General features: G+C 43.7%; 2 protein-coding genes across 5 annotated transcripts; both read right to left on the reverse strand.

Moving 5' to 3' along the window:
* Positions 1 to 400: 400 nt before the first annotated feature.
* LOC103649504 (transcription factor JUNGBRUNNEN 1) lies at positions 401 to 2,131 on the reverse strand. The gene is made up of 2 exons (XM_023301800.2): positions 1,708 to 2,131; positions 401 to 1,419 (listed from the first exon to the last, which is right to left on the reverse strand). The coding sequence occupies exons 1-2, from the start codon at positions 1,928 to 1,930 to the stop codon at positions 887 to 889; spliced, it is 756 nt and encodes a 251-aa protein (XP_023157568.1). The 5' UTR covers positions 1,931 to 2,131; the 3' UTR covers positions 401 to 886.
* A 3,702-nt stretch (positions 2,132 to 5,833) lies between these two features.
* Positions 5,834 to 9,855, reverse strand: LOC100192518 (uncharacterized). 4 transcript variants are annotated; one of them, XM_008668868.4, is made up of 10 exons: positions 9,632 to 9,855; positions 9,342 to 9,446; positions 8,887 to 8,948; positions 8,712 to 8,795; positions 8,589 to 8,620; positions 8,412 to 8,493; positions 7,797 to 8,025; positions 6,989 to 7,216; positions 6,565 to 6,857; positions 5,834 to 6,456 (listed from the first exon to the last, which is right to left on the reverse strand). In XM_008668868.4, the coding sequence occupies exons 1-10, from the start codon at positions 9,656 to 9,658 to the stop codon at positions 6,177 to 6,179; spliced, it is 1,422 nt and encodes a 473-aa protein (XP_008667090.1). In that variant the 5' UTR covers positions 9,659 to 9,855; the 3' UTR covers positions 5,834 to 6,176. The 4 variants fall into 4 exon arrangements, with proteins under 4 accessions (XP_008667090.1, XP_020402959.1, XP_035820393.1 ...); XM_020547370.3 differs by having other exon boundaries at positions 8,426 to 8,493; positions 8,575 to 8,620; positions 9,632 to 9,853; XM_035964500.1 differs by having other exon boundaries at positions 9,342 to 9,423; positions 9,632 to 9,740.
* Between the last annotated feature and the right edge of the window lie 1,579 nt (positions 9,856 to 11,434).

Here is an 11,434-nt window from a genome sequence, read left to right on the forward strand (position 1 = left end):
AACATACTTCTATGCATTTCAAAATATATATATTGTTAGACTTAGATAATCTTGACATGAGATTAAAAGCTAAAGTACCTACCCTTTAGAACGGAGGAAGTACTATATATATTACTAGCACATGTATGTTATAAGACTTTTGCTCCTTTACACTAGCTAGGTAGGAAAGTGCCTTCTGTTTCATTGTGTGCACATTGTCTAGCTCACGCTAGCTTTTCACCTCGCACTTGGACCAGGGAAGTCAAAGTATATGTATTAACTTTAGACCAGGTTATATGAACCATAGAAGAGAATATCTCTCTCTTTAGCCTAGCTAGGATCATATTTCACGAAGGTTGCGTCATTGCTCATTATACTAGGTAATGATGACGTCACACGAGTAAATTAATATAGTCTCTCTCTATTACTTTACGAACAAACGAATAACACCATATACATCGACACTGATACAGTTGTTTTGACAACATAATACATCTGGGAACTCAGTATAATTAATAAGGTCCATCTAGCTAGTATGCAATAACCTACCACCCGACACGCAGGTCCCATGTGTCAGTCTGATGTTTCCTTCTTCTCTGTTGTGGTGCTACGTGCGCGTGGTGTGGAGCTGCACTCTGCTATGCATATGATCTAGTGTCATAGAACGAGAACACGCTGGGGCTGGGGCTGGGGTCCGCCAGCTCCATGATCATCCTGCCAACGTCGTCCCAGCTGGACCCATCCTTGTAGTAAATGTCGTCTAGCACGCCGCCGTGATGGAACGCGCCCAACGTCGTCGGCGACGGCGGCAGCGGCGCCGTAGCCGCCGCAAGCAGCGCGTGGCTGTTCCACTGGCCCTGCTGCAATTGCTGGCCGTACCCGTACCCGTAGCCGTCGATCGTATTATTCACCGGATCGTATTAGTGTACTCGTCCCCGGTGTCCGATTCGACGCCGCCGGTGACGGAGCTCGACTCGCCGGGCTGCGCGACGGTGGCCGCGCCGGCGCCGGCGGACACCTCGCTGCCGCCTGCAGCCATCTGCTGCTGCTGCTGCTGCTGCTGGGGGTGTTTCTTGTAGGTGAAGTTCCTCCTGAAGACCCGGCAGACGGTCCACACCTCTGCCTCTCGCTCGCTGGCGGGCGTGGCGTGGGCGGTGTCGTCAGCGCGCGGCGGGAGGCGGAACTCGTGCATCATCCACTCCGTCTTGGTGCCCTTGCCGGCGCTGCCGCGGTAGAACACGAGCGACTTCTTGAGCCCGACGACGACGACGGGGCCGCCGCCGGCGCGGCCGGATGAGTGGACGGGCCGGTCGATGCCGGTGGCCTTCCAGAAGCCGGAGCCGGTGCCTGTCACCCTGTTGGGCCTGATGCTGTTCCTGTACTTCCTCCCCCGCAGGCAGAAGAAGTACCACTCCTTCTCCCCCGAGATCGAGCTCGACTCTGCGTGTATATGATATGCATGTGCATCAATTACCCATCGTCATCACTAGCTCATCATATATATTGCTCCAAAGTTAGTAATACTTATATCTCCAAGCAGCAATTTTCATTGTTTCATTCAGTTCGTGCATGACATATATATATAGATACAAAGCATGGACTAATTGTAGTTGCGAGTGTTGTAAAAAAAAGAATTTATCATGCATGAAATTATAGCAGTAGATGAATATCATGATCAGTTCATCACATGCATAACTAATTAAGCTAGCTAGCTAGATATGTACTTACTTGGAAGGTCCCACGGGTCGTGCTTGTAGATGTCGAAGTCCCTGATGATCTCGATGCTGAGGCGCTTCCCGGCCACCTTCCGGCGGAGGTAGAAGGTGACCAGCTCCTCGTCGGTGGGGTGGAACCGGAACCCAGGAAGCACGTCTTCCTCCTCCTCCTCCTCCTCGTCTCCCACAACAAGCACCACTTCCTCTCCTTCTTCATGGTCACCGCCGGCCATCATGATCTCTTGTGCCGCCACGCAGCGTTCTTGCACGACCAGAGATGTAGTAGGGCTATAGCTAGTCGGCGGCCGGCATGCTATGCAAGAATCAGTAGTGTTTTAATTGGTTCGGTTTAGATCCTTTATATTCTTGCAAAATGAAAGTAGCTAGGGCTCTCACTCTCTCTGTGTGTATATATAGCATGTGATGCGGCCTGTTGCTCTTGTGTACTGAACTTGTTCAAGAACATGGATCATTATAATTAGTGAACAACAAGGGTGGCCGCATCGAGCCACGACGACGACCAAGGAGAAGGAAGTTCGCATCCCCTGGTCAAAGCTATGTGGTCTAACTTGATTTCTGGCAACCATACCAACCATCCTATCTTTATTGGAGATGACAATATGTATCTAAAATTCGAATACCCGATAGATTTTACCCAATATAAAGGTAAGTATAGAATAATTTCTTTACCCACGACCACGAGTATACTAATGGGTAAGAACATTTACTTGTCGGGTAGACGGGTATACATACCACGGGTGACTTGTTCCTTAATTCGATTCTCTATCCTAGCTCCATGCCGGCCGGGCTGTGCCTCCACGTCCAAAAGCACGCCGCCACAATTTACCTTTGTTTTCTTCAGAGAGTGATAATTCGTGCTTTTGAATGCTTATTAATTTGTTGACCTAGTTTATCCTTTGTTGTACAAGCTAGCGACTAACTCGCCAGTTCTCTCTGTGCAAAAAAAAAAAGTTTAACGACGATCATCGTCATTATCCCATTCATACAGATTTTTTTTCTACGTACAGAGCTGCTGGGGAACATGCTAGACATTTTTTCTTTGCAAAAGAAGTAGAAAGTGGATTTGACATCCAACTACGGAGCCGGTTCATTGTGTGAAGAGCCGTGCCATGGCAATATTCGCAGCACCAACTACCAATGCAAGCCGGCCGTCGTCGTCAGAGCTTCAGCTAATTTACCTTCCTAGCTAGCTCACCAGCAACAAAGTGTTTGCTTCGGATTAAAATCAGTTGTTAATTTAGACTGCTGCAAGCTATAATCTATATAGACAAAAACAATATAAAAGTATTAGAAGTCGATATCAAGCGAACAGGAGGGCAAACGTGGTAAATATATACCTATAATTCTCATAGCCGCGCCAGTTTACTCGTCTGCTATTGTTAAAGGGCAAAGCAGGCGGCTAAACCTTGAGAGGAAGCGGCTGCGACTGTCAACTTCGGCGTGTACAGCTCGGACAAATTAAAGCAGTACATCTTTATTTCGTTTCAGTTGCATCTGATGCCGAAGAAAACTATACCCCTCCCCTCTGACCACCTGTCCTGAATAAATTGATTGATTGTCAAGGATTAGAGCCGAGCTGACTATTATAGACCTTTTTTTAAAAAATGATTCTTTTAATTGATAAAGAAGAGGACGATATAGAAAACAATACCATGCGAGGTCTTTTGGTTGCGTTTTTATGGTCTGTGTCCATTTTTTATGATGGTTTTGATATAAAGTTCTAGATTTCAAGATTTGGTGTTCTAATTTTAATGGGACGATATTACTGTATGTAAAAGCTGGTATTGGGAGGAAGAGAGAGCAAAAATGAGCTAAAGAGGGAGCTGATGGAAGTGCACCTATGCACGAAAAGGACCAACAGAAGGGACATCAATAAAGATGTGAACAAAGAATCAATCTCTCTTTTAGTTAGAATTGGAACTGAAATCCTTATTTTGTTTTGTTGAGGTGTATTAAAGGTTTAGTTTGCTTAGTGTTCTTTGGGATTGTGCATATTATATATATCAAGGCTTTAATTGATCGATCCTTATAAACATTGGCTTTTAATCAATTCTTATAGTTTGTACCTTTTAATTCTTATGAATTATGCAATTCTTATAATCCCTCTGTCTTAAAATAAACCAATTCTTATAAATATTTAAAGTTGTATTGTTTTAATTTTAATTAGCTTTATATAGAGAAGTATCAACAGCTATTACATCAAAAAGATATGTTATGTTTCTTAATATATTTATTGATATTATATTGATAACATAAATACTAATTGCATCTTCTATAAATTTGGTTGAAGATAATTTAACTTTAGACAACTGTAGAAGTTGATTTGTTTTGGACTAAGTGAGTTCTACGACATTTGAAGAGAGAAAGAGAGAGAGGAAAAAACTTGTTCTTTTTCACTCTAAGGAAATGCTCACTAGACTGATAAACTACTGCAAGGGGTGAGAGAAAGTGGCGTGGATCACGGAGTGCAAAGGGTTAGGCAGTATAAAATTACTATATATATATAATATAGTTTGGAGGTAGCCACATACTCCTATAATACTCGTAAATTAAGGGCTTGTTTGGATTCTAGCGCTAAAAGTTAGTCCTATATCTTGATGCTAATTTGAAAGATCAGAACTAGCAGCACTGTGCAGGTAATAGTCGATCATTGTGTTGGAACCTGACTTCCTAGGCAAGTTGATTCAACGGGGAAGCGAAAAGCGTGTTTGCAAAGTTTAGCATGGAATACTAAAAGCTTCGTTAATCACCCCGTGTCTGGGCACTATACGGGGGTATTTATAGGTACTCGAGGGGCCGTCTGTCCCTGTCAAAGACGTTTAGACCCTTGAATACTCGGTTTATCCCTAGAATATTCCCACGAGAGGAGGTTACAGATAGTCATTAAGGTAAATCTTATTACAGACACGGCCCTTATCACACTTATCCTTGCGGGGGCCATCTCTATAGGCCGAGTCACACATGGACCTCCCCCGGTGGCGAGAGCGGGAGGTCCGTAGACATCGACGGGGCCTTCGTCTTGCAACACGAGAGCGAAGGGGGTCGTACAGGCCTCCAGTTGGTCGGCGCCCTCGGCTTGTTCTGTTGTTCTGTGGATTTAGCTTTCGTCCCCACAGTGAGATGACGAAGTCGTAGAGCGAAAGGTGGCGTGTTCGCCTTCGCCCCAACACATTGTAAACAATTCTCATGTATGGCAAGTAATAGTGATACTGCCTCCGTCCCAAATTGGTAGTTATACTGAGAACAGAGAAATTGACAGTGAATTTGTATTCGAATTGTCTCTGTTGATTCTTTAGCAAACGATACTATATAGTAGGACAAATTAACGGTCAAAAGTTACTTCGTTCGTTTGACCCTTTCTTTTTTTTACCAAGATACGCTTAATTTCAGGACGGAGGGAGTAATTGTATATTAAAAACTCTAGTGTCTGTGTGTGTGTGTTTTGCAGCTTATTCCAATCGTGTCCTTCAAAGTCCTTGCCACGGTCTAAATAATCTGCAAACCATACGAAAACCCACGTAGTTCATGATGCTAGCTAAGTAGCTATACGACAATGCAAATCAACTCGATTGGAAAACTTGTTTAGAAACCCTGAGTTTCACGTTTCAGTCAGCGGAACAGACGCATATATTTGCCTGTGACGCGGAGACTCCACGTGGTTTCTGCTGCTGGACCTGGACGCTGTCACGGTCGACACACGTGGCTAGCTCTGCCCCTGTCAGCTGTCCACGTCAGCAAGCTGTTCCGGTCCTGCACGTACCTTCAAGTCAACATGACTAATCTGTTGTCTTGAGACCTACAGTAATTTCTAATGTGATGTGTTATAATGGTACACAAGGTGCTTTCAGTTTTGACACTCAAGAACATTATCTGGAAGACCGGACTTTCGGTGTGCCTTTTTGCCTCTTGTTCTTCCAATGGAGATTCGACCTGCCTGCGCGTGTAGTTGAACCTTTCTTCTCCATCCTTGTAATGGTTTAGCACATAACAGACTATTTCTTCTTGCTGACCACACTATTGCGGGCAGCGTCGCTTTACCTTTGCAGTAGCTGCATATACCATCTCAAACGAAAGACAAAAAAAATTGCAAAATTTACAGTGTTTATATAGATAGATCGTAGATAGAAAGAATCAGTGCAAATTTTACTAGCTCAGTTTGCAGGATACAACAAGAATTTCCTGAATAACAAGGGGAAAATGCCAAAGATGACCTTCTAAACATGAGAGTGAGTTCAGGTGTACACTTGCAGACTCAACACAGTTGCGCTTTTTTATTTCAGGAGAGACAGGGCACACAAGTCTAAATGGACTCAAATTCAGTAACTCATGCCGAAACTTGAACAAGAATGTAACAATGAACTAAAACGAGGATCTACTAACACAACTCACCACGGCGAACAAGAATGGCCGGCGTCCAGCTTAAGCCTTCTAAGCGATTCTTCTCACAGAAGGGGTTGGACATCAAGTATCGACAGGAATATCCAAGCTGTTTTCTTCGGGTTCTGTGGTTACTTCCCTTACATCAGACACTTCGGAAGAACGGGGATCGTCCCATTCGGTGTCCCCGACCGTAGGGATGTCGACTCCCTCGTCGTCCAACTCAACAACGTTCTCCGTAACCGGTACTGAATCCGGATCGCTTACGCAAGCTTTGTCAACGTTATCATCCTCCATGTGCTTCGAGGCAGTCGAGCAGAGTTCCGAGCTCTCTTCGCAGACCTGTATCGTGCTAGTCTCTTGCCTGAAAAAATATGTCCCTCATCAAGCTGGCTCTAGAAGGATCCGGTTTCGAGAAACTTCCGACTGGATGGAAACAGAAGTGAGTCGGATAGAATTGTGGACGGCAGACCTTTGTATTTGGGATTGTAGAGCATCCACAAGGGCTAGGAGATCCTCCTTTTCTTTGGTGGCAGACTCAAGTCGGTTCATGGCTTCTTTTATGCGGATGTCAGCATCTGCTGCTGAGACCCTAGCTTTCTCTTCGGCTCTGACAACAGCCGCTTCTAGAATTACAGCGTTTCCTCTAGCTTTTCCTAGCTCCGAGCGCCACATCTGAGCTTCTTGAAGAGCGGAATCTCTCTCTGTAAGCAAGCGATCTCTCTCTTCAACAAGAAGCTTTGCTTTCTCCTCCGATTCCCTTAACTGAAACAAAAATACACACGAGTTCAAATATTTTCACTGACATGAAGCATGCTCACAGTGGTATGAATCTAGTCTATAACACTGTGACAACTAATAAGCATTAGAAGGTGTGCACTGTAGGAAATTGTTACCCTAAGCAAAGATGCTTCAACTTGTTTCTCGTGGTCTTGTTTCAGCCGTTCAAGTTCTAACGTAAAAAATCTTCTCTCTTCATCAATTGAACGTGCTGCAGAAGCAGCTGTTTCAGCTGCTTCTGCAGTCTCCTGTAATTTATCCGCAATTTCATTGATGGTAGAATCGCGTGCACGAATATCCTGCAATAATTGGTGTAGTTCGTCGTCTTTAACTCGAAGGGTCTCCTGTTGGTTGCAGATGCATTGCCATTGTCAGAAAAATAGAAACAAGAAAACAATTTCAGTATCCAATGATCAAACTATAACATATTATAATTTGAGAACTATCACATTGAAAGACAGACCACAAAGTTATCTATCATATAAGCAGCGAATGCGTTGTTATAGATGATATGCTTATTTTCAACTTTTGCATCACAGGATTACAAATCAGTTTTCGGTCTGTCAGTGAACATTTCTAAAGGATTTTTACCATATAACCTAGGTATAGCAACAGGTTGATGAAAGGGAATATATATCTCCTGTTGGTTGCAGCAAATTCAGTATGCCAGGAAATTGGCTGGTAACTGACAACATTCCTGTTGATTTAACAATATGTATGCTATTTCGGCAAAAAAAAGGTCATCATCTATACAAAGTAGTATAGCTTCTCACAGTGAATTAATGGTTTCAGCAACTACATGACAAACCATTTGCTGGTTTTTGGAGCAGTTTTATGAACATCAGCAATTCTAGCATTCACTGCTCAGTTACTGAATACTAATTCATGTACTATTATGTACAAGTAGTATATGGAAGAGCTTACCATCATTATTGTGAGATCATCTAATTGACCTTTGGTAAGTTTATGTGTAGTTGAGCCCAAAGCTGCCCGTAGGGAAATCTTCATTGCGGCTTCTACCTCCTTTGTTGCTTCAATTGCAGTGGCATTGGCTACAGCCACAACAGTTGCAACTGTTCCCAATTTTGCAGGACCATTCTCACCCAATGAATTCACGGCCTCCTTATGAGCCTGTAGCACCAACTGAGTCGCACTGCATATGAAGCAAGAAAATATTAGTAGGCTTCAATGTCTGCAGATATAAAAGCTGTACAAAAAATGGGAACGACAGATCTTCGCACATGTGGAGTAGTCCATTAATATGGTTTTCTATTTTTTTTTAATCTTTTCGGTTCTGCCAATACTGACACTTACAGGAACAAATCAAAAAACAACCCACTATAGATCCAGTTGTAAAAGTGCAAATAGCAGCTTCAAAACACATTCAATTATTGTTTAATTAATCTTAGTCAGTGCATTGGCAGGGAAGAGATAGTCAAACAGTAACGCAAAACTCATGGTTCAGGATAAAGCTAGTTTCAGGGGAAAAAAGCTTAGAAATGTAAATATAATCAAGACCCGTAGATTATCAAGGCTTACTGTAAAGTGGATACCCATGCTCTTGCAGCGCTGGGAGTTTCTGCACAAAGAAAGTATTCCTTTTTCTGTGGAGTTCCAATATCTAGAACACTAGTCAAAGAATGCAAACGAACCAAATGCAGACAAAAAGGAGAAGAGAGTAAACATGACAACGCAAAGATACCACCGTATGGATACAGAAACAGCATCCATCGTATTTTGCCAGTCCACTGCACCAAGAATTGCACAGGTCATTTTTTATAAAGTTTACACAACATAATCCAAAAGTCATGACGAACTATAATAGAAGTAGGTCCGTACTGAAAGTTCGTAGGCGACAAAGTCACTGTGCTTGTTGAATCGAACACGACTACTCCCCTAACATCTTTGTCACTCCTATTGACCCTACATAATCCAAAAAAAAATATGTTGGCATCATACATTCGCCATCTCGCCTCTTTGGAGGAAAAGGAAAACGACTCTGCAGTTACCATACTTGTATTCTATCTTTCCAGTTGCTGGATCAAGGATGACCCAGCGCTCATTCCACTTTCTTAGCTGATATATACATGAGTGAAAAGAAGAAACATCGTAAGCAGAAGCGACAACGTGGAATCCAACAAAAAAAACGTAGCAATGCTATGTGAATGGAGAACACCTCAGAACTGGCACATGACTATATGGTTTATACACTACTACACTGTCAAGGAACTGAATTTGCAAGTAAGAGAAAATGACAGTTGACAGGTAAACAATCAAATGTTAACTAGAGGCTCGCAACAGTATCCAACTGCCAGCGATAACAGTACAGTTTGGCTTTCTAGCTGTTTCCTGCAGTAATCTTTACTGACACCCTGCAGCCCTGTACCAGATATCCTAGCATGAAGGAGACAGGGAACCTGAACCAAACCGGAATCCAGAAAGGAGGGGAAATGAAGGGAGCGGATTTACCGTGTCGGACCGCTTCAAGAGAGGGCCCTGGAGGAGGTGGCGGGTGGAGGTGGAGGAGAGCTGGCGCCGCACCCGGTCCAATCTGCTCTGCATCTCGCCCACAACCTGCGCTCGTGGCGTGGCGTGTCGCGGCGCGGCGGCACACGCGACGCAAGAGCGAGGAGCAAGAGAAATTTCCCAGGTCCCGGTGAGATCCCGCCTCAAAGGATACGGAAACGCAAAGGAACTCGCCGGCGTCGGCCGGTAACTGGCTCGGTACGGGAAGAGAAGAGAGAGGGTAACGGACTAACCGTGCTGCTGCTCCTGTTCGAGGCCATGGCTGCCGCTGCCGGCCGGACAGGCGGCGCGGAAGAAGAGGAATCAGACCAAGACCGACGACCGACAGCTCGTTTCGTGCGTCTGCCTCAAGGAAGGCGGGTTACGGCCCTGGTTACGTACTTGTTTCTTACGCTTCTGTCGCTTGCCGACGTACTCATTTTCCGATACGAGGCGGAACAGAAGCGGACACGTCCATATATGCAAGCTGAGGTGATCGGATTGGAAGATAAAGCCCAGTGAGAATTTAGCTGTAGGAGAATCTGAGTAATAAAAGAGTTCATAAGATTTAGAATATAGAAAGTGATGCCTATTGAAACGATTCGGCAGATTTTTTGTTCATATTGATTTTTAAAGGTTTTTGACTAAGAGTTTTTTGGCAGTGCTTTAGCTTTTATGAAAACAGCTTTGGCTCAGACTTCTCCGTAAGAACAGCTTTTTTTTAAGAGCTAAAGACATTTCCTAAAATCATTTGGTAACACGGCTTATGTGATATTTTGCAAAATAATCTGTTTATAGTTTTTTTATGTATTCCACTATGTCACTAGAACAACTCGAAACGGGTGCTCGGATCTATCTACAAACATAGAACTGTGTGGATGCGATGAATCAAAATGTTGGTGTTCTTGGTATGCTTGGTTACTCCTCCATGGCGTCTAGGGGTCTCTTTTGTAGCCCTAAGGTGCCTAGGTGCCATTGGAAGCTCCATTTGGAAGCTTCACACTTGCCCTGTCTGCGTGCGCACTAAACTGTACGGTGCACACCGGACAATGCATAGTACAATGGTCGTCGAATCTTTGATTGATTGGTTTCCTGTTCTGAAGGGCACTGGATTGTCCGACGACCAAGTTGGTCGTTGGAGCCGCTGACATGGTCGATGTATCCATTGGTCGCCTGTCACACCGGACTATCCTGTGATTAGCCTGGATTGTCTGGTGATTTTTAGCTAAATCGGTCAAGCAGAGGCCGAGACTGGGCAGTTGGGTCGTACAGGCACCAGATTGTTCGGTGTTGCCTAGACCGGGCCCAAGTTTGGCTCTTTTGATCCAAACTTCTCCATCTCTTTTTGATTCTTCTTGAGAGGTCCCCTATACTTAGACAAACATAGTTACTACCTAGAACAATTGACTAAGTGTTGGGATCATACCTCTTTCATTCCTTTTCTCCAGGATTTCCAATGTGTCCATAACTAAGTCCAAATGCCACTTTTCTTGCACAAAATAGTTAGCAGCTAAGCAAAGGTGCAAGAAACATAGTATTATGTATGTGCAACTTATTCAAGTACTTAAACCTCGTGTTTTGGTAGCTTTACCTAGAGTTGTACTTTTGGCCTTCTAATTCAACTCATTTGGACTTATTGTCTTCAATTTGCTTTTGCTACACTTGTGCTCATGTTGATATAAAGGTAGTTAGTCCAATACAGTATGTTGGACATTTAATCACCAAAACAACTAGAAATGACACAATAGCTCATTTCCCTTTCACATGCAGTACCCACAGCCTTTGCGTAAATCTGGATCATGCTCTGCTAAGCAGTCATACACCTCCAAGAAATTCCTTTTGTTGTATGACTTCTTGGATTTATCAAAGCTTCGGAAAGCCAATCCTTGGTTCAATAGTGACCTAGTAGTATCAATTGATCCATTCAACCGAGTGAAATAAGCTATCTTAGTTGCATCACTTAGCTTATGAAAAGCAACATCTATGTGTTGGTCCCTCTGTAACAAATCATCACACTTCTTCATTGCATTGTAATGTAAGCCACCAACATTGCCAAC

Source organism: Zea mays, chromosome 2, assembly GCF_902167145.1.
Source record: "Zea mays cultivar B73 chromosome 2, Zm-B73-REFERENCE-NAM-5.0, whole genome shotgun sequence".
Classification (NCBI taxonomy): Eukaryota; Viridiplantae; Streptophyta; class Magnoliopsida; order Poales; family Poaceae; genus Zea; species Zea mays.

Excerpts from the sequence above, each read along its gene's own strand:
- LOC103649504 (XM_023301800.2), bottom strand. The coding sequence starts at position 1,930 with ATGATGGCCGGCGGTGACCATGAAGAAGGAGAGGAAGTGGTGCTTGTT. Across the intron at positions 1,420-1,707 it reads CGACCCGTGGGACCTTCCAA|AGTCGAGCTCGATCTCGGGG; the intron begins GTAAGTACATAT and ends ATATACACGCAG.
- LOC100192518 (XM_008668868.4), bottom strand. The coding sequence starts at position 9,658 with ATGGCCTCGAACAGGAGCAGCAGCACG. Across the intron at positions 8,621-8,711 it reads TTGTCGCCTACGAACTTTCA|TGGACTGGCAAAATACGATG; the intron begins GTACGGACCTAC and ends TTCTTGGTGCAG. Across the intron at positions 6,858-6,988 it reads TTGAAGCATCTTTGCTTAGG|TTAAGGGAATCGGAGGAGAA; the intron begins GTAACAATTTCC and ends TTTTTGTTTCAG.